This window comes from Carcharhinus amblyrhynchos, chromosome 10 (genome assembly GCF_965287045.1).
Source record: "Carcharhinus amblyrhynchos chromosome 10, sCarAmb.v2.hapA, whole genome shotgun sequence".
NCBI classification, from domain to species: Eukaryota; Metazoa; Chordata; class Chondrichthyes; order Carcharhiniformes; family Carcharhinidae; genus Carcharhinus; species Carcharhinus amblyrhynchos.
The window spans coordinates 62,156,204-62,181,933 of record NC_137333.1 but is presented as its reverse complement, the minus strand read 5'-3'; the positions used below and the strand labels follow the sequence as shown (position 1 = coordinate 62,181,933).

At 41.0% G+C, this 25,730-nt stretch overlaps 1 protein-coding gene and 1 long non-coding RNA gene across 5 annotated transcripts in view; one reads left to right on the top strand and one right to left on the bottom strand.

Moving 5' to 3' along the window:
• Window positions 1–9,540: 9,540 nt before the first annotated feature.
• On the bottom strand, window positions 9,541–12,446 carry LOC145348987 (POU domain, class 3, transcription factor 4-like). The gene has a single exon (XM_080197163.1). It carries the CDS (start codon window positions 12,110–12,112, stop codon window positions 10,928–10,930), a length of 1,185 nt encoding a protein of 394 aa, XP_080053289.1. The 5' UTR covers window positions 12,113–12,446; the 3' UTR covers window positions 9,541–10,927.
• Window positions 12,447–16,220: 3,774 nt separating this feature from the next.
• LOC145348986 (uncharacterized) overlaps window positions 16,221–25,730 on the top strand; it is a 54,446-nt gene continuing 44,936 nt past the window's right edge. For 2 of the 4 annotated variants that reach the window (XR_013888047.1, XR_013888044.1), the window contains exons 1-2: window positions 17,136–17,631; window positions 17,792–17,865. This is a non-coding gene — a long non-coding RNA (uncharacterized LOC145348986). Of the gene's footprint in view, window positions 16,521–17,135; window positions 17,632–17,791; window positions 17,866–25,730 lie in introns of those variants that run through there. The other 2 variants (XR_013888045.1, XR_013888046.1) reach the window with 2 other exon arrangements.

Below are 25,730 nucleotides of genomic sequence, written 5' to 3'. Positions count from 1 at the left end.
GGGGGGGGCTCATCACCCTCCTCACTTATACCTTGTAGGTCGGCTTTGGGGAAGTAGTTGAGCCACTTGTTTCAGAATACACAACTTTTGATCTGCTTTATAGCCACAGTTCTTCCTATGGCTGGTCTATTTCATTTTCTGGCCCCTGGTAACGTCTCCCTCCGGACCCAGAATGTTAATAATTGGGTAGGTGGTTGGGGGTTCAGTGATGGCAATGCAATTGAATGTCAAGAGGTGATGGTTGGATTCTCTCCTGTTGGAGGTGGTTATTGCCTGACACTTGTGCTGCAATGTGAATATCACTTGCCAATTATCAGCTCAAACTCTGAAAGGTGAATGGGTCATGCCGCAAAGTAGGCAGAGAACATTCCATTATCTGAGGAGTTGTGAATGGAACTGATCACTGTTCATTATCAGCAAACATCCTCACTTCAGACCTTATGATATATATAGAGAGAGAGTCATTGCAGCTAAAGATAGTTGGGCCTATGGCGCTGCCCTGGGGAACTCGTGCAATGATATCCTGCGACTGAAGTGATTGATCTGTAACCATCACAACTATTTTCCTCTGTGATAGGTATGGCTCCAACCAGTTCTGAATCCCAAGCCCCCATTCCCTCACAATAATATTTGGGTTAATTGATATCACACTTCATCAAATGCTGCCTTGGTGTCAAGGGCAGTTACTCTCGCCTCACCCCTGGAATTCAACTCTTTTGTCCATGCCTGTACCAAGGCTGCAATATGATCTATAGTCGAGTGGTCCTAAGGGAACTTAAACTGAGCAATGCTGACCAGGTGCTAGATCCTTTCTATCACTTTGCCGATGGTTTAGAGTAGACTGATGGGGGAGTGTTTGGCTGGATTGGATTTGCCTTGCTTTTTTGTGGACAAGACAGTGCTGGGCAACGCCAGGTTTGGAGTTGTATTGGAATAGTTTGGCGAGGGACACTAGTTCAACTATGCAGGGGTTGAATTCTCAGCGTGGTTTAAGGCACAGAGACTTTTAGCCACAGTAATAAGCTCAGATATAGAAGCTGGCTACGCTTAGCCTATTTATTTCCCCGAATACTTGCACATGTTGTAATTTGGTGCAACTGTGTTGATTTTGTGGGAAAAAGAATTGAGTTAAAATTCAAAAAAGGGCTCATGCCCTAATTATTGACACTAACCAGTCATATTTAATTCTGCTAAGTACTAACCTTTGAGAATACTAAGATTTCGCTCACCGAAAGAAAATACATTTTTTTCAAAGAAAAGAAACTGCACATATATTCTAATTCTGGTGCGCTGAATATTAACAAGCAAGATGAGGGAAATATGTGGGACTAGGCACATTTTTTAATTAGTGGAATATTATTGGGAAAATAACATTGCAATTGAGATACATAACCAGAAGGCGAGGGAGGGGGCAGCTCTCGAAGGAGTCTTTCTTCCCATAGGTTTTGGTTGAGATGCACAGTACATGCAGCGAGGTGAAGAGTGTGGGATTCAAAACGCTTTGTTTACTCTGGCTTGTCGGAACGATAATGTTTAACGAATTAATATCAAAATCGAACTGATATAAAGACAGTCAGCACACTGAAATTTGTTAGCGCTGACAGAATTATTAAAACAATTTGTGGACAATGGTGATAGCGGATGAAACATCCTTGTACGTGTAAGATACTGTTAACATCATTATTTGTGCCAAAGAGACTTAGGCTCTCAGAGACTGAAAATGTTTTCGATCCAAACCCTGAAGAACAACAGCGGCTACAATATCCGAATTCGCCTTCTCTACATTTCTTATAAAAAACCTATACTTTTTCCAAACAAGTTCTGTTGCACTCAAGAAATGCCATCCTCGTTCAACACATCCCTACTGCAAGGATTCTCTGTTTTACTGAGACCTAAGCAATCTAGAGGACACAACTCGCCAGACTCAAAGTAACTTCAAAATGCATTTCAAATTGCACATACCTGTTCCACTCAGACTTGACCAATCATTCGGTGTCACGTGAAATTCTGCAGCAGAATATAATGGAGCTATAGCAAAGGGCATATGCTGTCCATTGTGAAGAGCAATTTAAGAAAAAAAAGTGCGCTGTTAGGCATCTGTTCAAGCATTTCATACCAATTTCATTCAATGTCATCACAAAACCAAGATTTAAGACTCACTGTTAACTGTACACCCCTTCATGTTCCTCCACATTGCTCTCATATGTATCATACTCATACTAATGAGCATGTTTCATAATGAATGTCCATAATGAATGAGTGTACAATCTGGCCTATTGATTATGTATTGTGTACACACATGTCGAGCTGCATTTTTGTTCATAAGAATAGAAACCAGGCAGTGTGCATGCTGTTCTATGCACGCATTTTGCCCCACATCACCATTTTTGTGCACATGTTGCTGAGTGCCACAGTGTTCTCTATGGTATACCTTTACAAGTCTCGTATGCTCCGTTAGGAATTTGCGTTGTTGGTTCCTTCTGCCTGGTAATCAATGCACTCCTATTGCAGATTACCTTCTTACATTATGACAAAGAGTAACCTCACAAGAGTTAATGAATATACAAGAATTACAAATATTAGAAACAGCGACAACGTTGAACTCACCTACCTCATCAGTTCAAGAACAATACTCCTGCTAGACAAAACATTCCATAAAGCTCAACACAATCCTCATCCTGATCACTCACATTGAAATTTACTTTAATATCAAATGTTTCATTACAAAGCAATACATGAATCTGATCATCTTAATGTCGAGATTCACCTTTTAGTGCACATTGAATGGGACATAGGAGGACATCACAGTAATTATCCGATATTACAGATAATGTTTCTAACCAATGAATACAAATCTTGCATTTTCACTCGCCAAAAGAAAGCTGAAGAAGATATCCTTCCTTCCACTTCTTCAATTCTCTAAGAAAGTATTATTTATGACGAAGTTAACTTAACGTCCGAGAGTATCCTGGAAACATTGAAACAATAATATTTGTGGTATAATTTGCATGTGAAGTCTACGGTCGAAAGGGTTAATCCGCCCCGGGACTGGCTGAGGTCTCAAATGTTCCCTGTCCCTCCCCCACTCTTAATTCTGTCATCTTTGTCTCTCTCGCCAGAATTGCCTTAACTTTGATATTCTGCTCCTCCATGAACTAATTCTCACCACTTTCCAAACCGACAGATATCATGAGTTAAAAGGCAAGTCATGGAATATTACAAAACACATTCCCATTATTTCCACTGCACCGCTGTGATGGTTAATCTCAGCATCGAACTAGAAGCAATAACAAAAAGTTTGAAGTACCTTTGTATTTGGCTTCTTGCATCTGAATCAATAATTTGCCATATACAGTATTTGGGTAAAGTCAGCTATGACTAAAGAAAGATAGGAGAACGATATGCAGTTGACGCAAGCTTAGAAAACGCGCACTTATATTGTATTTTGGAGTAATAATTTGTAAGGTCACGTTGACATGTGTAAATAGTACAGCTGTAACCAATCTGTGATGTGTGCAATAAAAGAAACATTAAGGAAGTTTTGTTTACATAATTGACATTTTGGTTCGGGAAATCACACATACTGACATGACACCAAAAAACCAACAACGTGGTTTTATGAAACTAGCAAGTGGAAATTCTACAAAATGCATCAATGCTGTGGGGTCGGCAGTTGATTCAAGCAACACGAGTGCAGAAACATACCTTTAAGGTCTGTAATAACGTTTGTACAAAGTCAGGTTGTCTCCCCTCTGGTGCAACAGTGCATCTTGAACAAAGAACTTCCTACTTCTGCAGAGGCACGGCTGATCCCACACGGGCCGCCGATCCATTCGCTCAAAATTCCGATTTTTTTCTTGAAAATAGTTTTCTGTGAGTGCCACGCACTGTACCACTTCAAGCCCAGATCCGTTACACTATCATATCTAATAATTACTTTTGGACGATAAAGGTCCAAGTATCAAATCCAATTATCAAATGATTAGAAGCAGTGAGCATTGCTGCACCATTTAACTCAGCCTTCTAGCTATAGGAACAAATGAAATAGGAACAAGAGTAGACTCTATGGCTTCTTTAACCTGCTCAGTTATTCACTAACATCATGGCTGATCTTCAACCTCATTAAAAGCTATTCTGAAACAATGACAAAAAGCTGGGCATGAGTCGGAACAATTCGTCCAAGTGTAAAGAATAACTATCCATGAAGCCCTTGATCAAGAAAAATCAAGTCTACTTCAAATAATTTTTTTAAAGTGAGCATCCCTAACCATAAAGTGAAAAGTGCCAACAATGGTCCAACTTCAGCTGTACAACTTAATGATATTTGCAACGGGATAAGCTGGCGTGCTGAGGCAGTATCTCGCTGCTTCCAGGCAGTAATTTAACTATCGCATTTATGGACAGTCATGCCTTAGTTATTACGTGTCCGAGCCTTCAGCAATACCAGCTCTGCACTTCTAATAACAATCCCATCTTGAATATGGCAAATTAAATGTAGATCTTTAAGAAGATGCAATGTAGTAGGCGTCGAAGGCTTGTGGCCCTGGCTTCTGCAACCAGTCTGACACTAGCCGTTAAATAAAGGAATGGTTGAAGTCAGTAAAAGAAATCGGTGTAATTCGGAGATTCAAAAGGTAGCTTGCAGAGCATGCTAATCATAAATAGAAAGTGGTCACTTTAAGTGCCTTGTTTTGAAATCTCGCTGGCTTATATGCAGCTTTATCGCAAGTCCCGGCTTCAGGGCTACTAGATGGAGTGACCTGTTCAATTCCCACCCAGTTTGGCCACTGATACATGGAAAGCCGCCTCAGGAGTACCCCGCGTTACTGCATAACAAGTGATAACCAGAGAGGCTTGTTTATTACTATCATTCAATCGTGGAGAGGGCTTCGTTGGCTAGGTCGGTACTTATTGCCCATCCCTAATTGCCAGACACCACCTGAACTCATCAAGTATCCCAGAAAGCACACTCACAATCCAATTTTTGAAATAAATCTAATGCTTGTGGACGTCAATTTACTACCAGAGGTTTGAAGTGCTGCTGAATAGTGTAGTGTCACCGAACAGAATCCGACTGGAATCCCAGCAACATCTCCCTTGTTCTAGAAAATTACAACTTTATTCGGTCTCTCAACTTCTGAACATACCCCCTCGGCTTGAATTAAACACACTACAGTCAAATGAGTCAGGCAAACTGTCATCTTATTATTATTGTTGTAACAATAAATAGCAATACAAAAATACATATTCTTTCATCTCCACTTGAATGTTGTTGCTAAGCAACCGGTGTTGGCTAGTCGACCAGAGAAATTTGATTTTTTCCCTCTCCCCAGGCCCCCCCTTGCCCCCTCCCCCAGTTTTACTGAAAGGTCGAGCCCAGAAACGCAACTTGTAAGATAGTCAGTATCTGCCTCAGCGTGCGAGAGGCAGTTCCCCTGCGATCGGGCAGCACTGGTTCAGCCAGACACCCTCACTGAAGGCCTCCAAGTCCTGCAGCAGGGGGATGCAACCCGTGTTAAGTGAACAGGGTTGCAACCCTCGCCTTTCTATCTATGTTTGGGAGAATGCATCCAAAAATAAAGTTAATTGGGACGGAGAGAGAAACCTGTGACTTTTACAATGTTATTCTTCAAGGGGAGGGTTTGGGCAAATCAATGGGAAGCTGTGACAGCTGAAACGGCAGCCTTTTTGCAATGGGGAAGCGGGCGGTCTCAGCAGAGTGCAAGCACTTTTGACTCGAAACAGAATATGTCTCTACGGCTCGCAATTAAAATGCAGCTTAGATTTACAACAATCCAAGTATATACTTGCGCTTAAATGAGACCACTGCAATGTTGAACGCCGTTCCCCAACAAAGTCATGGTTGAAAAGATAAAGAATACCAGATGAAATACCAGTGCATCACGCCTTTCAGTGCTCACTATTACAATCCAATATTATTTTCTAAAAGAATTGAAATCCATTTGATCTTGGTATGTAAGCAAGACGGTCCCTCACAGCATTAGGTATGCACACCGCGTATTTTATATCTTCATAATAATTAAGATCGATTATGGGAACACGCAGTGGTCAATCTCGCTTACTCAAGCTTCAAGAACTATTGTTGCACAATGTATTCTGCCACTGACATGTAACATGCTGTCAAACTGTTGCGTAGATTAAGTTATTGCACACCTTGTTAATGCAAGGTGATAAACTAGAAAGTGTTTTCCTGATGCCACCCCCAAAACCTTAAGATTAAAACTCGTTATGTGATAAAATCACCAGTTGAATTTATGCGTGTGTGTTTTTCTTTTGGGCGCCGATTCTGCTGTATTTCTAAACAACACAACCCACAACCAGGCATCAATATCACAGATTGTCCCCATGTCCGTCTAAGTTAAAACAAAACAAAGTATGCAGAGGCTTGGAAATTTGTTTAAAATACAAGCCATTCGTGTTCAACACAAAGGAGTGTTTTTTTTAAATGAAAATACAGACATATGGCAAACTTACAAAATCAATGCCACTGAAACTGAACCCGTTCAGTTCCAAATACACCTGTTGCACCAGTTGGCGAGTTTTGATTAATTAAGGCAGTGCAACTTCAACATAAACTAAGGATTGTCTGGATAACTTCAGAATGTTTTTTTCTGTAGCTTACTGCTTATTTTGAAGACTAATCACATCAAACACTACTCAAAAACTGGCGGGGAAAGGAGCCTGGGAGATTGTCTCAGCTCCAAACAATCGCCAATTATTTTAAAATGTACCTCGGCACCTCGAGCTCTTTTCTGCAATTCACTCTCCCGGGTGGGACTATTGTACTAGAAAAGCCAATAGATTTCAACGGATGAAAGCGACAGCGATGACTACCTCAAGCAGAACTTTTAAAACCACGAGAAAGGGAACAAGTGGACGATATAGATTCAGCAATCAGTTTAAAAGTTAAGATTGGAATACAAGGACGAATATACAATCCGTGCACGTGTGTGAATTCCATGTTCCTACAGCTTTTGGACGTGCACTTTAATGGGCTGATGCACCCTGTAAATAAATGATAGGTACACGCTTTGGAAGGAGAAAGACAGTGACAATTGAGGCTTCTGCACTGTCAGAGGCAAACTTGGGCTAGGGCAGCTGAGTAACTGAACCGCCGGTGACTGGGAATAGTTAAAGGTGTCACTGAAGGATACAGATAAAGGAGACAGGAATTAATGCAGCTTGATATCTCCGCAGCAGGGATCTCCTGATCAGCATGTTTAATTTATTGTAACCATTCGAGGGGTTTAGGCTAACGGATATAGAAATGAAATAAGCGAAAGGGGCTGGTGCTAAGGAAACGAGATAATGAAGCACAAATTTGAGAGAGAAAAAGAGATTTGAAAAAAACCCGGATCCAGGCCGGAATAATAGAATCATATAAATCAATGCAGTATCCGAAAATGTTGTTTACATTCTTGTCACATTTACTCCCGATTCTACCTTTCCCCACACATTTCAACTATTTTTTCCACTAGATCTTCACAAAATTGAACACAATGAATGCTTCAGGTCAAAGCGGGCCCTGCATGCAACTTCTCCAGAATAAAGTGAACTAATATGGAAAAGAATAAAATGATGTCTCTTGTGCCATGCCATTGTCTGGCGATTCTCCTAGTATCTAATGCAACCGTGACATAAAATCTGACTTCCGCGCTTCACGTACCCGCAAACATCAAACTTAGAAATCGGAGACTAGGCTGGCTTTTCAGAGTTTTTAATTACTCGGGGTTGACACATAAATCATTCCGTATTCCACCCAGCGCTAGACGGATCAACATCCCCCAGCACGGTTTACGCAGCCGTGATAATTTCCTATCAAGTAGCACAGTTTATGTGCAAAGAAAGGTTTACGGAATCACGTGTTATTATTTGCTAACAGAACTCTGTCTGACCAACAAACCCTAATGTTCTCACAATCCCCAGTATTCATTAATATCGCTGCGCCACTTATTTACGCTGTTCCTTGGTCACCGCAGCTGCCGATAAATTTTCCATTCGGCCAGTGAACCTCCACCTATCAATTTCTGGTCCTGCGATTGAGAAGTGCCAACACAACCCTGCGCCGACCTACAACTTTCTACTGATAGACCCAGCACACACAGCTCACTTAAAAAGACGCAACGCTACGGCGGAAATAATAATAATAACGGCAACATGGTCAGGTTTTCCAAGATCTATTTGCAATATAACACTTAACTGACGTCACATACAGAGCTGTTGAAAGAAAGAATTCAGCCCAGAGCATGCCAGCAACCTAACATGCCTCGTCACCTCTTGTGGTTATTGTATAATTTAAAATATCTCTTTGCGCCCAGCATCTCAGCCACCCCACCCCCAACCCGTAACGTTTTGACACTGGGAAATATCTGGGTAGATAGTACATTTTGTAACAGATAAGACAACTCGGGTGGAATCTTAATAATATCGTCCTTCAGTGTTAAGCAGACATTAGAAAGAACGTGAAACTATCAAATAGTAAGGAGAAGCCGATATCATAAGGATTTCACTGGGTATCTTTAACAATACTTTAAACCAGGTTTCACACAAATACACTCTATAATATTGAACGGCAATACAATATTAAAATATGTAATTTGTGATTCCAGTGACTGGATTTTTAGTGGGATGTTACTGTTATAAAGTATATCAGCGTTAAAAAAATCCCAGAAGGGCTGTTGTAGATCAAGTAAGCGGCTAACAACTTCGTCCATGGGTAGGTGAAATATTCAATGTTAATAAACATATTTGTGGTTTCCATTTTAATATATTCCCTGAATAAGAATTTATGAGCAGAACTGTACAGGGAGTTATTAGACATCTTTGATTAAAAAAAAATGTCCAGACATCCTTATTCCACAGGGTCTTATTCTAGGAATATTCAAGGAAGCCAGCCTAACAATACCAACACAGCTCATTCAATGAATCTGTGACCTGCGCCTGAACCTCTTCTCGAATTATCCTTTACTTTCCTCCCAAACAGTTATCACCAATTTTTTTTTGGTTAAATAACTCTATTTCAAACTGACTGAATAAAGACCGGTATTTTCTTTCGATGAAGTCAATTTGTGTTCTCAAAAATATGGAAAATCAGTGGCTTGGGAGGGGTGGGGGTGGGAGGGAAGGAGGAAAAATCAGGAAAACCCAAACGAACAGAAGCAAAGGCTTGTTCTAACATATATGTTGGAGACTCTTAAAAAATGAGAGGAAAAAGACACAGGACAAACATCAGGACACAACACGGGAGTTGAGCTTGGTCAAAGGCTTACCTATTTCTAACAACAGATAAATCGCACAGAATAGGATTTCATATATAAATTCATAACCTACATCATACTTTCGGAATTAAAATAAACGCGAGCCTTTAAGCGTATAACGGCATTAGATCTTAAAAGTGTAATTTAATTATATGGCGATTAATTTATGGTTCATAAATAAATGCTACGTTTAAAAAAGACTGAAGGTTTTCTGCAATTTTTTCGAGGTACCGTCATTGTACACCAGACACATGAGCCACAAAGTCGTTTGACTCTAACAAATTTATTTCTTGAATCATCTCTTACGGAATCACTACTCAAATTAAATTACAATCAAATTATCACATCAAAAGATACCCTTATTACCTAACAACTGTCCATTTTTTCATCGCATTTATTTGTGCTCGTTTTGAAAACAGCTAATACAAGATCTGGGGAAAAAATAAATTACCGTTTTGCAGCAGTTCATAGGTATTCTGAATAAAATATTAAAAGAAGTCAATTTTGATGAAAATATAAAGTAAATATTTTTAGATCAGTAACTGATCTACTGACTCTATATTGCGCCTTTGAAAAGTCTATATTGAAACCTACCAAGAACACTGCTTGGAAATGGCAGTTTTACACAGTCGCATCCACAGCACCCATTCATTCAACTTGGCAATGGTTTTTTTTAGAAGAAAAGTTCAGTAAGTGCAGCTGCAGATGGTGGAGGGTTTTTTTCTCTCTTTTTCTTTTTTTATTAAAAAATGCTTCTACTCCAATGGGCTGGAGATGAAATTAGAAAACATTCGGACGAAGGTTTTTTTTTGGGGGGATGGAAGGGGGAAATGAGGTCGAACACAATATAATGAACCAATCATCAAAGCCACATCTGGGACGATTTCTCGCCCAAATCCCCTAGTCTTTCTTTTGTCTTTTCCAACAAGCCTCGCTGCTGAAAGTTCCATCTGTCATTATTTTTGGATCAACCCTTTCAATTGTTTTCTCTTGAAATTTCCCCTGCCTGGCAGGTTTAATGTTGCTCTGAAGTTTCGTATTTTTAAGACCCCCTTCTTTTTACCGGTCTTTGTTTTGATAGTCAGTACGGATTACCTCTTTTTTTCTCTCTCTCTCCCCTACAGATTACAGTGCTTTGCATGAAGGATAGTCTTCAGCATCTCAAAGAACAGAATGAACGGTTTTCTCTTTCAGTGTTGTCTATGCACCTGATAGAGCCAGGGGGGTGGAATAAAAAAAAACAGCCTCTGGAAGTACACCAGGCACTTTCCAGCGTCCACGGCCAATCCCATCTCTCTTGGCCCAATCTGAAATTATTTTATAAACCAGTTCTTTCTGAAACAGCAGGCAAAATGTAGACACACTTATCTGGAAGTATCTGGGGGTCCACCTGTCGATCACCACAAGCCGGGGGGTGGGGGAGCGGAGGAGAAAGGGGGGGATCAAATTTTGTTTTTTTTTAGGAAAAGACATCTGCAGTTTTGTTGCACTCATTCTAATGCAATCGCCAGCCTCACAATCACAGTAGAAAACCTTGCTATCAATGCGATAGTCCTGAACTTGTTGATTTCGTTTTGTCCTTGTTTATTTTTTAATTTTTTTCCTTAAAAAAATTCCAGTCTAAACAGCCTATGTTGCATGTTCTGCTTTCACTGTACGGCGGTTTGTAGTCCGTGGTGAGAGGGTGGTGTGTCGGCGTTTACATTGCCGACCTGTGAGTACACATCGTCCGTCTGCTGCACCCCTCCCGGCGGCGTCATGCGTTTCTCCTTCTGCCTCCGATTGCAGAACCAAACTCGGACCACTTCTTTCTCTAACTGCAGGCTGTCCGCCAGGGAAGCGATCTCCTGCGCCGAGGGCTTGGGACATTTCAAGAAGTGGCTCTCCAGCGCTCCTTTGACGCTCACCTCGATGGAGGTGCGCTTCTTTCGCTTCCTGCCCTGCGCCGCGATCTTGTCGATGCTGGTGGGGCTGCCGGTTGACGAGTCGGCCTCCTCCAGCCACTTGTTCAGCAGCGGCTTGAGCTTGCACATGTTCTTGAAGCTCAGCTGCAACGCCTCGAAGCGGCAGATGGTGGTCTGGGAGAAGACGTTGCCGTACAGGGTGCCCAGCGCCAAGCCCACGTCGGCCTGGGTGAAGCCCAGCTTGATCCTCCTCTGCTTGAACTGCTTGGCGAACTGCTCCAGGTCGTCCGAGGTCGGCGTGTCCTCGTCCGAGTGCTCGTGGCTGTGGTGCTGCTGCCCGTGGTCCACCAGCTCCGGCGTGTCCCTCAAGCCCGGGTGCAGGCTCTGCGCGCCCGCCTGGCTCAGCATGCCGTTCACCGTGAAGCCGGGCTGCGAGTAGATGAGCGGCTGCACGGCCGAGCCCATGGACGGCAGGTGAGCCGTGGTGGTGGCCCCCCAGGCGGCCGGGTGGCCGCCGTGTGACGGCTGGTGGGGCGGCAGGTGAGGCGGGCGGTGATGGTGCAGGGGAGCGGCGCCCGTGTGCAGCTCGTCCCGGCCCACCACCTGCACCGACGGCTTGACGTCCTGTTGCTGCTGCTGCTGCTGCTGTTGCTGCTGCTGCTGCTGTTGACCCAGGGGGCTGCCGGCCATGGCCGAGGACCAGGGAGAGCCCGCATCGGTGTGCGGCAGCGCCGTCACCCACTGGTGTGCATGGCTGAGCATGTGGCCGTTGCTGGCGATGGCCCCCTGCATGAAGTCGCTCTGCACCATTTTCGAGGGATCTCGGTACGTGGTCGCCTGCTGCATGCCGCCTGAATCACTGTGCACGATAGAGTTGGAGGACAGGATACTATTGCTGGCCATGTAGGGATTGGACGTCGCTGTCGCCATGGCTTTTCCCCCTCTCTCTCTTTCTCTCTTGTCTTTTTTTTGTTGTAGTTGCTGTTGTTTTGATTGCCAGAGACAAATAACAAATAACAAAAAAAGTGAGTTTTTTTTTGTTTTTTTAAAGTTCCTCTTTTTGGTTTTTTTTGCACTGCTTTTTGTTGTTGTTGTTGAGAGTTTTTGTTGTTGTGTGTGGGATTGCTGCTGCTTTTGCTTTTGCTTTTGCTTTGCTTGCTTGCTGCTGGTGGGACTTGGGAGAGCTGCGATTTGACAGCTCCCTCCTCACATAGCCAGTGTTTACCTCGGCCGCCTCGCCGCGCTCTCCCCCCGCGCCCGCTCGCTCGCCACACACAAAAAAAAGAGGAGGAAGTTCAGCCAGAGGCTCCCGCTGATTGGCTACCCGCTGGGTGATTGACACCTTCCCACCGCGACACTCAGGCGAGAGGCTTCCTTCCGGCGGTTCCGATTGGCTGCTTTTTAATTAGGGGAATGTCGCTGCTGTAGGTGGGGGGAGGGGAGCGAGGCTGGGGGTGGGGGGGGGGTGTCGGTGGGTACATTGGGGGGGTGGGGGGAAGAGATGCGACCAAGCAGAAAAGCTGCCACAACAGCCAGCCTTGCTGAAGCAAGATAATACCTAGATTGTTTTTTTTTCTCCCTCCCAAAGTAGCAACCAAGTTGACCATCCCTTAAACAGAATGAATAAACTTTTCGGTTCAATTTGCAAACGGGCAAGTTGAGTTGGTCTGGTCTCAGAGAGTAAGAAATTCGACCGACTCAGTTTGCGTTGGAAACGTAAACTTCCAATGCGCCAGTTTCCTGCCTGAGCGATTCATTGAGCCCTGCACAAACCACCCCCTCCCTCCCCGCCCGCCTTCCCCTCTAATGCACAGCTTTAGACTTCAGTGTGAGGTTCGAAATTTAAGGGATGTTGCACGTTTACATACGCTTGATTTCTACATACTTAAAAAAATACCTATTTGTTGGCGATTAGCAGACCCGTTTTATATGTGGAGCTGTTCTGGAGTCTTAAGACTGAATGGACCCTCCAACCGTAAGAATTTATTGCTTTCCCGCGACTGCCAAGGAGTTCAGAGATGTAACACAGATCTCATTTAAATCTCTGATCTCCAGGTGCAGACGCTGAATAGTCTGTGCCAGAGCCGCAACAGCATGTTTCCTCTCCAGCAGATTTTCCTTGGACCACTCTCAAACCAAGTCTCGTGGTTTTGTTTACACTGAATAGGGAATATAGAAGCGGTGCCATGGGGCCCTCTTTCATTAATATACAGTGAGGATTTTGTCTAAATTACTGCTACGAATTTTACAGTGCACGCATTTAAAGGCGTTTCAGGTGGGCTAATGGAACAGGAATGCGCCGCCTAAAAGGACCACATTTCTACCCATTAAAAGCTTAAAAGTGAATGGTTCTGATGGAAAATACCTAAAATATATCTTGTTTTTTTAAAAAAAAGATCCTCTAAAGCTTGTTTCCCCACCAAGAAAAAAAAGTAAAACATCAGAGAGCAATTTGTACTGATTTACATTTGCATAAATTTTCATATATTTTGGTGAAAATAATAGACTAGTGAGAGCCGGGCTCAGTAGAGGCAGTACAAGGGCACATCTTAGCGAGGATCCATTCGGAGCGAAGGTAAAAAGCAAAGCAAACCTTCCGAATATGCGAAACTTTTCAACACTGTTTACGGTTTGAACAGCGAACATCCCATTGGTAAGTCTGGTATCCTATCTCAAAAGGCTTTATTAATAGGTTCATTTGGATTTTAGATTTTGGGGCATTTGAGGATCGGGGGACATTGGGCTCGTTTTTATTTGTGTGTGCTAAATTTTTGATCTGCCTCACTATCACCGTGGAGGGAAACGCGTTAAGTCGAGAACACTCGGCAGGGTCCCAATTAATAGGAGATTCTCGCATTAATCAGGTCGCGAAAGCATTGCAAATGATCTCTCAGAAACCGACGTGCAGACCGGAGCACTCCGTGCACCGAGAGCACAGCCACTATAAACCGAGCCCCTGGTATTCCGATCAATCAGGAACTAACGAGAACTTGGATGAGGTCTCCGGAGAGGTGGGTGGTGCGAGCGTCAGGCATTAAACTAATAGGGCCGCCATCTCCCCACATTTAAAAGCATCTTCGGCAACTTTCCTTTCCATCGACTACAGAAAGGTAAAGCTCGGTGCACACCGGAAGCACTTGGATTGTCAAGGTCAAGTGTTAAAAAGAAATTTTTCCAAATCTGACATTTCATACTGTGTTGTCCTCTTCCGCAGCTCCCGTCTTTAAATCCAGGCACTTCGCATTATTGATTCCAAAAAAAGATTCGCGTAGTGACGAGTGGAATTAATTTGAATGTCAAGCTTACTTAAATACACAAACTCACGCACACACACATTTGTATGTATACGCGCCCAGACACGTGTAGTGTGTATCATTAAAAGATATAACGATACAGAATTTTACGCCCGTTTTCAGCTTTGAAAAAAGGTATTTTATGTCCATTTTCACAGCGCGATTGAATTTTTTTTAAAACATTGATTTCTTTACAACATAAGTGTTTGTGTAGCGAGACTGCTATAACAGTCTTTATTTAAGTGTCTTTTTTCACTGTTTTCACTATAAAATGACAAAGGTAGCTCGAAGTATTTCAGATCGAAGGAATTTGCAGTCACAAAAAAATCAAGTTTTTAAATGAGTATTTTTCTAACATTGTTGCATCGCACTTACAGTCTTTATTTTTTTCTCTCTTTCACACATGCACGTAAATCCTTTCTCTGTCAAACACATCAAGAGTCCTTTCTATTTCACCCCTCCACACACACTCTCGCTCTCTCTCACACACATACATTTTCACTCTTACCTTCTTCCATACTTCCCTCTGTGCCCCTTTGGAACAGATGCCATGTAGAGCTGCTCCCCGAAGATCATTTGTTTTCTTGACGGGGTGCATTTCTGCGCACAGCATTTTCGTTGCCATAGAGAACCAAATAAAAGGAAAGAATAGTGGTCACATTAACCTATATGTTTGTGCACTCGGCTTTAGATAAAGGACTCCATTTCAGCCGGGAAGGACGCTCGGGACCCCAAGTCAGTGTATAGAGCTCTCTATATAGTCAATAAAGGTAGCCGTCTTCCATTCCCAATTCTGACATTTTAAAACATATAGTTTATTCCCCCCCGGGTGCCGTTAATTTTGTAAGTTGCGGAGTCTGGAGCGCATAATGCAAATGCGGCGCTTGGTAGATGCTGCTCTTGCACGCTGTGGGCGGTAGGGAGCACTGCCGTGCGTGAAAAGACAGAGCATAGCGCAAGAGAAATAACGGAGTTCAGTCATGGAGGGGGAAGAGAAAAGAAGCCACAGAATTAGTTTATACAAAAACAGGAGAAATGTGACGCCTTAAAAAAAGTCAAAATAGTAACCATGTATGCAAAAGGGAGTGCAATGGGCGTGATTCCTGATCTCCAATTTTAATTATAAAGCGTATCTGTCAACTTCTCTAGGAAATTTTAGCGATCCTTAAAAATAAATATTTTCAGATCCATGATATTAAAAAATGAGTAAAATATTTAATGTAGCCTGTATTGAAAATATATGGGGAGAGCAAGATTTCTATTTGAAATTACATCTATTGTTAAGTACAGAGATGCTAAAGCCAAAAAAAAAACGCAGGCGGGAGAAATAGCGACCAGTGAGAAATTTCTAGCCCCTCAATGGGGCACTTCCATGCAATAGCCTGCCCCCGACTTGAACTGTAAGCAATAGTTTTTGTTGTTGTTATGAGGGTTTGATACATATGTATTTTCATCAATGCTGTTACTCATTACCTAGCTCGGTTTTGCCTTCTAGTCTAAAGTTTTAAGGTGGAAGGAAAGTACCCACTTATTTTTTTTCCTACACGATCTCAATTCACCCCCAGCCGATTGTAAAGAGTTTCCAATTAACTTTGTAACACTTGGCTTGAATATTAAAGAAAGGCAGAGCGTCCACACTGAGTTAAGTTGCACGTTGAAGTGGACTTTCTCATGCTCAATCGCAGCGTGGATAACTGAGTATAGTGATGGTTTTGTGACAAATCCCATTTAAAACTTTAATTTCGACTGGAGAAGCGAGCTCTTGGCAAGCAACTCCTTTTTGAGGGATGAAAACCGGGCGAAGTGTTCTTAAACCTGTAGACTTAGACGAGTCTGAGATTGGTAAAGATTGGCTGAGCATGTGACCCCTACTGAATTAAATTTTCATATCAAAACACTGATATAAACACGTGGAATTGGAAGAGGGGAAAGGACTTGTGAAGTGTGGTATTCGCGAGGAAAATGACGAAGAGCACCTTGCGGTAGTAACTATTTAAAGGCCTGTCGCCGTGGGAAGAGACGAGATTCGGCCCCTCTAAGATTAGGTATCTTTTCTGGGGATGTTCGTTATTTGCACCAACTGTCCCCATTGCCCACTCTGTGACGGTGCATGTCTCTGCAACGACTCAGTCCGTCTGCCGTAGATTTTCTTTCAAAGAGAAGTTAAAGATTTTCCTCTTGTCTGTAAAGGTTTGCCCCATTTCATGCGAGGCAACGAGTTTTGCACCTTAGATTTTAAATATGCGTCTAACACAACTCCGAGTGATGAGATCAGAGAACCGAGCGGTGTCCCAAAGTATGGCTAAACCGTTTATAGGAGTACATTTGGCTGTGTTTCATTAACTATTGAAGACGAAAAATATACTCGCTATAAATTCACAGACATTTCCAAATGGTATAGTTCCTATTGTTTCCGGATCGTTTTATCTTCGCCACTGTTCCCATTTTAAGTCGTTACCCCTCCAACAGTCTGACCTTACGGGTGTTCCCGACAATGGGATGATTTGGTGGTTTACCATCGCTAATTACTTTTTGGCGGAGGAAAAGTTAGGGAAGAATTCAGCTCCTGCAACATGTTTGCACGACTCTAGACTTAGTGGAATAAGATATCATAAAGCAAAAGCGCGCCCTTATGCTTGTTACAGAACGCATCGTTTGTTTAAAAATAAGTTTTATTCAGCAGTTTCAAGGTTGTTACTGTGTATTGCTTTAAGATGCAGATCCGCGTTACATTTACTGCTGCAGTTTTTGTATGATTATCGGATGACCATTTTGATACAACCTAACCGTCTTGCAAAAACATATTTATATTCTCGTTCAGTGTGTGTGAAATATTGGTACTTTCTCTGGGAGTCCGTTATATACATGGGTATATCTTGCAATGTATTATACACATGGATATATATTGCAATGTATTATATACATGGATATATATTGCAATATATTGTATGCATGGATACATATTGCATTTACGAATGAACATTTTAAGATTTATGGGTTAAATATCACTATGAGGGTAAATTGCAGCAAGTATAAATTATGACAAACTTTCTTTTGAATCTGTAACTTTCCGTAGCTTTGATTGAATGCCAGTGACCGGGGGAAAATGTGACCACTGGACCACAGGAGCTCACTCCAAACGTGCATTTTGGGAAAGTAAGTATTGAAACATCAGTACGTAAACCATTTCCGCTCTTTTCGGGACTTGCTAAGAAATGTCGCCACACAAATGTACTTGTTGATTCACCAAACCGTATATTGAATCTAAATCCCGCGTTACATTGACTATCAACAATTCTATTTTATACTTGCACAGTCTGAAAATGTGAAGGATTTGAACATTGAAGACGTCCTTCGCGTCTTTCACATCTAACACGTTTCAGGTTAGGGGTAAGTTTCAGGGGGAACATTTGAGTAAGGTAATAAAACTCTCGTACACAGCTTTGTGAAAAGTTTTGGAGTGAATCTTTTTCGATGGATGTATGCAGTGGTCGAATCAGGCAATGAGCTGGAAGCTTTTTGAACTGAATCAACATCTTATTGTGTGATGCTATATTTTAATGTTTTTAAAGATAAAATTTACTTACAGAATTGTTAAGAAATAAAATAGTGAACATGCAGACTGATCCTTCATGCGAGATAACCCGTACTGTTGGTGATATTCCAGATGTTTACTGCATTTCAGTACATTAGATTTTATGAATTGTTAGACTGGGACGTGTGCAGCAAACCCCTCTCTGCTGAAGGGGTACACGGATATCCATCCCATTGCTTAACGTGAACCTCTCCCTCCCTCCCTCCCTTCCCACCCCCCAACTCCCCACCGTTTGGGCTTTCACTCTTAAACAAGGGAAAGGCGAACGTGGAACCGTGTAGCCGCGAAGTCTTTATGGAAGATTGTTTTGGTGTTAAATAATAAATGACCAGGGCCGCAACTGGTCGACACAGACACGGATCTTAGCATGTTCGATGTTAATTTGGATTGCTGCTGTTTTCGATATGACCGTGTTTTCTTGCATGGAGCAGTGAGCGCTTAGCATATATTAAAGGGAATAAATCCGGCTGGCAAAAGATGGTTTATGTCATGGACAGCGTGAATGTTATTTTGAAGAATGGGGTTCTGGTTGTAGATGGCAGCGTGACTGCTCTGGGTGCTTTGTTGTGTCCTGGTTTCATGTTAGAATATGCTTATCACTCATTCCAGTTTCTTGGCTGTATTTATATTGGTTTTGTATTAGAGTTTACATTGGATGATAGCTGAATCCAGATAACATCTATCCGGGGACATATTTCAATTGTTTCAAGATCAGGATGTGTATGTCACCCATTCGTATTATGTCTCCCAGCGGCCCTGTGCATTTTGACATAGCTTGAATTATTACATTAGCCTGTGTGGTGCCAATGACGGCGTGCAGTAGTCGGAACTGAATAACTATGCGTTGTTTTTGGTATTTTACACGCGGTTTCTGGTTCACTTGCTGGTGACGGGATTTGGAACACCTGCCGAATGAATTGTATTTGCTTCTTATTGAAACCTTTGCATTGATTTGATATTGGGACGTGCATATTACCCGCCATGTGACTGCTGCTTCTCACGTGGCATTTGGATATGAACATTATTCTTGTATAAATACAAGGGTTCTTATTTTAAATACAGCGGTTGCAAGGTTCTTTGACGGGTGATATTAGCCCAAAAATTCAAATGTGCCCCCTTTCTTATCAAACGCAGCCGGTGAGGGATTTGGAACATGTATTAAGCCGGTGGATCTTTTTGTTGCAGTTTTTCTGTGAATTGACCGGTTAAATGTGGGCTTGCGGTTCTGTACCCCCGCAGTCAGCTGCAGCCTCGGTGGCTGCCCTTTTACTTCTGCTCATTGTTCAAATGTTCCAGTGCGTCTCCGGGAGTGGGGTGCGGATTGTAATAGTTGCACTCGGCGTGGCTGTACTGTTTTTGTTTGTCAAACAGGGCTCATCCCCTGGGAGCTGGGCATGTGGCGTATCCCTGCCTAGGATTACATTAATCAAAGCATTATTTCCCGAGGGATTCCCGCGCACAAATGATAGTAAATCCTAATAAAATTGGATTGCCGAGAAAGGGAAAGCCAAAGTAACCTGTTCTCTTAAGATAAACACTAAAACCTACATTATCTCAAGTCTTGGACCTCACCCGAACTTCACTGCAACCACGCCAAACCATAAGTACATGGGGGTACAGTCCATATTCGAAATAGGGCACCCCAGCATCCAATGACTTCAAGCACGGACCAGGAGAAAGGCTTGACAGCTGCAGCTGCCGAATATGGGCCACAGAGTCAGAAGAGTGTAGCCTGTCAGCAAAGACACGGGCAATAACCTGGGGGGACGGGGAAAATGCAATGTGTTGTAATCAGTGTGATTCAGAAAGAGATAAGCACTCAAATAATATGAAAACTCAAATCCATACAACGAAGGTCCGAACATCCCGAGTGCATTGCAACATATTATTAACCTAAAATCTACAAAAAAAACTACACAAAATAGGCTTGAGAGTTGGCCAAATATTAAACCACCCATGCACCTCGAACAGATGACACGCCGAGAGTTTGCAATAACAGAGAGATTCACTTCTTCACAGCTTCTCTCGGGGAAATGTTGGGTGAGCATATATGGAATTTTAAATGAACCAACACATCATCGAAATGGGTGGCCAGTTTCTGTAAGAAACTAGAATGGAGCTGAAATAAATAGTTAAATGGCATACCTAGACTTCAAAAGAGCGAACACATAAAGGTGCCTCATGTTTGAATAGCTTACCCGGAAAGAGGAGACATAGGAGCACGCACTCACGGCTTGTGTGACACCAGAACCTTGAACCACAATTGAACTCGTATACGTAATTTTAAAAAAAGACATAAAACGAAAATTTGGAACAAAAAAATGATAATACTGGATATGCTCAGCAGATCAGACAGCATCTGTGGGGAGAGAAAGGTAGGGTGAACGTTTTATGTCAGCGAGTCCAATAGTAGACATTTTGGAAATAAGGCTCTTTTTAATCTGCTTTTAATAATCACATATCCTTTTGGATATACAAGGCCAAGGACTCTGGTGCAGGACCCTAGCAAGAATGAAACAGATTATGAGGTAAATAATGAGGTCGAGATTAGTTGACAGTAAGGTTTAGAAGTTTCACGCCTGTGGTACGAAGAAAAGTCTGATGGAGTTAAGAATCCTCCGAGTTTTGAGGTCCTGGGAAGAATGAAGTAGAGGAGGGCACGGTCTGCTGAGTTTTGAGAAGTAATTGCTTGATCCAGTACTCTGGCGTGGTGAATCGTGAAATTACTACTTTGACTTCAACACTGAAGCCATGTGTGCACGGTAAAATATTTAGGATAGAAGGAAGAGAGAAAAGTTCAGAGCCACACTGACCACAGAAATGCCATAAATGTGCATGAAGACAAGAAACGTCACAATGCAGGATACAATGGAGAGTGAATAGGGAGGTTGGGTACTAGAGGCAAACAGGGGAAACAGGACATGTGTGGGAAATGTTAAGATGACAGCAGAGCAATATTTAGATTTTAGAGATTACTTCAATTTTAAAACACTCTCCCTTTGCAGACCTTTTTCATTGATATTATTGCATCAATTTAATGCCTGATTTTATATGTACACACATTCAGACATAGAAATAGTTCAGTACTTAGTTGTAACGTTATTGGTCTAATAGTCTGAAGAATGTGCGTTCAAACCTCACCGTACATGTTGAGTATTTGAATTCAATTTAAAAAATGGAAATAAAAAGTAGGTGTGTGTAAAAGTGACCACGAGACCCTATTGTAAAAACCTCAGCAGATTCACGAATATCCTCCAGGGAAGGGAATCTGCTCTCTTCACCTGTTTTGGTCCACATGATACAGCACACCAATGTGAGTGATTCTTAACTCTCCTCTGAAGTCAGCTAACAAGACAGTTTCTAGAGTTAGCAATAAACATTACCTTCCTCTGCAACACCAACAGCCTGATAAATGATCAAAAAACATCTATTCACAAACACATACAAATATTTGAACACATTTTACGCATAACCACAGCTTTATATGCACACCAATGCATCTCTTCCTATCAATCTGCACATACACCTATATAATTAATGTGAAAGTAGTCACATGCATATTTTCATGATTGTATGCATATCATTGCTGGTACTGGTATACAGGTTCATGTACAGAAACTCTGACACAAAGAAGGCCTAACTGTTGCAGTCACAGACAAATATTTGCATGCACTACTAATATCAATATCCAGAGAACAAACTTACAGATTCCAGCATAAATACACAAACACAGATAAATGCCCATACAGATTTACAAGAAGTAATAACACTGTCTATGCAAAGACATTTTCTTATACAAGCCATTACAACATTCTCCAAAACACACAGATCCATATCCAAAGACAGTGTCCTCAGATATTCTTGAACAATGTCCAAATACTGAAGGAACTATACAACTATCCATTCATATATAAACACTGATGCTAATCTCCCCCCCACCTCCCCCCACCCCCTCCCCCAACACACTTGCATGTTTTAACATTCATTGATAAGTAATCAGGGTTACTCTTTCATACATATGTGATACCCTAAATTGTACATGCCCATTCAGTACACAATTACTATTACAGACAGGAAATTCCATCTTCAAAATAAATACCTCTTAAAAGATTTAATATGTATTGTAAATGTGTTTTCCCTTAACAGCACGAAACCTTGAAATATGCACACAGACTCTAAAGAAATAGATACTAAGTGACAAAATTGTTTATAAATACAAACATTTTGAGACAAAGGCAGACTGCTCTTCTGCATCCAAATCGTTATAAACCAAAATAGGTACACAGTCAGACACATACAAACGGAAAGAACATTTTAACACAAAAACAGTTTTAGTGCACACAAACACATGCACAGAAAAGTACATACAGTCTCCTGCAGAAGCAGAAATGCAAGTACAGATACATACATATACATTTCTATACCTTTATATATCACATTCATACATATACATTTCTAAAATGTTCATATAGGAGCACACACATACGCAGAAATACTTGTGCACTGTACATTTACCCTCTAAACAGTTTCACCTGAATAACCCCCACATGGAACACTCTTAGAGATGCAGTGACTCCCTCATATGTGTAGACATAGAAACATTCATGCTTCAAACTAATGGCAATGTCAATACTCATAACCAACCCTCACACATATAGGACCTTGACCTACGCCTAAACTGCTTTGTACCTGTATTCTTTTAGCTGTATTCTGATAGATTAGCACCAATAAACCATTTCTCTGCAATTATTAAATCCAAATTCCTTATCCTATGACCAGATTTGTAAAATGATTTTATCTGTCTTGCCACTAGAAGAAGGCAACAAGAAAACTACACACACATATGAGAATATTTTACTTCAAGGTTTATAAGCACTTTGCAACATGCATTTGAATCTGAAAATATTCTTCACAAACTACACAGAGAAAGCCCCATTCACACTTAATGGAGATCCATAGGAATATTCTCAGATATTGAGAATGCTGGTTACTCAGAATCCTTACTAAAATAATATACCTATTATTAAACATGCTAGGATAGAGAAACATTCCCACATATAGAAACACACATGCACAAACCCAAAGTCACAATCACAAGCAGCACTGTCCTACATAACATTGATCTTTCTTTCACATGCAACACTGATATGGAGAAACACACTCATGTACAGTCAAACAAATTCTTTCACAAATCCTCTATTACAGTAAGAAACATTCTCACATCTATTCTAAAGGAGACATACATAGACAAATGAAAAATATTTTCTCATTTTTTAATACTTTCAATTACTTCCAATGTTCAGGAACATACTTATATAAGTGTCATTATGCACAAGCACACACACAAACAGTCAAATGTATGCAAGCGTATGCACACAGAAACCTTTACTCATACTTACGACGCATACTCATAGAAATATTTAATGAAATGCAGGCACTCACAAAAACTCCAACATAAATACATTCGTTCTTCCAACACAAAACTCCACATAGAAGCAAGTTGTCACATATAAGCAAGTGCTGCCCACACAATTTTTCTCTCATGCCTAATCTTAATCTTCCTCTTTTTTTTCTTATCGCTCAGGTGCTATTAGTCAAGGGCACATACATATATACAAATACTCCTTCAGTAATGTGAACACTCTCAGCATAACACCGTCTCCTCCAAAACTTAAACTTGATTTGCCTTATATACAGATACTCAGGCAGCACCTCCACACAGCAAAGCATTTACACATATAACACCTAAATCCCACACACTCAATATATTGTGAGCTGGGAATACTCTTCAAATGTTTTTCATGAGTAGAAACTTAGATAGGCAAATATCAGACAAACAAAAATTGCTGGCATTGCTGTTTTCTGTTTTTACACATGCCTCAATCAGTTTATATTGAATGAGTTAATGCCTGTGTGTGTTAAAAATGGCAGATTAGGTATTGGTACGTGAACTTCACTGCCTGTAGTTGCCACCATTCAACCTTCAACTAATTTATAGCTTTAGGTGTTTATATTTTTCTTACTAGAAAACTTAAATGTTTATATTATGTGTCTCAGTCCTAAATCATAGATCAATATAGAAGACCACAGCAGCCAAAGAAAATCAGACATAGAAAGGGAACAAGTAGCTTTTTTGATACGCACATTGCATTGTAACAACAGTATCTAAATATAAGAAATGGATCACCTAACCATCCCACTAGGCAAATTAAGGTGATGAATTAACCACATCTACACATGGAAAACATTTTAGCGGTAAACATATTGTATTCAGGAATTTATCCCAAGCTGACAGATATCTGGACTCATTTGAACATGGAAACCCAATTAACATTTCAGAGGAACAGAGATAGAATAGGCCAGGAGAAAAAGAAAATAAATGATATGTGGTATTTCTGATGTGGATGTTTGTGTCAACCAGAGTTTAGCAATGTGGCTAGAATGTTGACTGTTAGTGTTTCTGCATAATTATGTTTCTTGTACATTAATGTTTTTGGCACAATTCTATGAGAATAGTTATGTTTCTCTCTTTTACCTATGTGATATCAGTTAGTATTGTGAGTGTGATTGAAGTGTGTGTACAAGTGAGGGAGAGGTTTCTTAATTATTTGTGCGATAAGTCTGCGCATGAGTTAAATATTTGTGCATGTCTTTCTATCTGTGTTTCTGTGTGGTATTTCCAATTTTGGAGTATATCGTGCATGGAAGCATGGCTGTGACATAAAAGTGTTTACCTTTTGAACATGGGAGGAAGTCTGCACCAAAACATATATCATCAACAATGAAGCATGCAGTGTATGTATGTAATTGTGTCTGGATATCTATGTTTTCAGCTATGTGATTGTATGGCTATGTCCACAATTTAGTCCAAAATGTCCTTAATTCAATTTGCAGCAAAACAATGCCAAAATCTATGCTGTTTTCTCTGATGAAAATTTTGCTCTAATCTAAGCATTATCAGGACAAAATAATGGGGCAGAACAAGTTAAAATCAGTATAAACAGCAGGGCTCAGGGAAAGTGCAGAATATACTCCAGTCATCTACTTTAAATCCCTCATTATTTTATTGATGTAATGAAAATTTAAGTTTGAAGCCATCAACCTATGGTTTATATATATTAATGTAACATATTTAAGAAAATGCAATTCCAAAAGTTTTTCTTTTTTATTGTAGTAGATTTTAATGCCACAAATGAAGTATTCAAATGTATAGAAAATATAGTGCAGACTCCAATAAGGAGAAATATACAGTATTTCTAAAACAAAAACAAAATTGCTGTAAAAATCAGTATTAGAAATGTACATTTGGGTATCACCAAAAATTTGCCTCTGCTTTAAAGTGGATAAATACACACCAATATTCAACACCATTTCTCAGATGTGGTTGTGTGGTGTTAAGTTAATGGGCTTTGTGGCGTTTAGTAGTTTGAGCAAAGGACTGAGGATATTTACATATTGTGATGCTTCAGCATAAAATTAGAGTATGTGAAAATTTGCTCAAAAGAAATTCCCTCTTTATCCATAGTGACACTTAAGTTTTCCAGGGTGATTTATGTGTATTGCTATTTACATTGAATGTACGACAGCTTCTGGCTGTGTGTATCTGCCTATGTGCATCTGTATATGTGTATGAATGTATATGCTCATGTATATGCGTGAC

What these genes read in the sequence shown, in the direction of transcription:
- LOC145348987 (XM_080197163.1), bottom strand. Translation starts at nt 12,112, where the DNA reads ATGGCGACAGCGACGTCCAATCCCTACATGGCCAGCAATAGTATCCTG.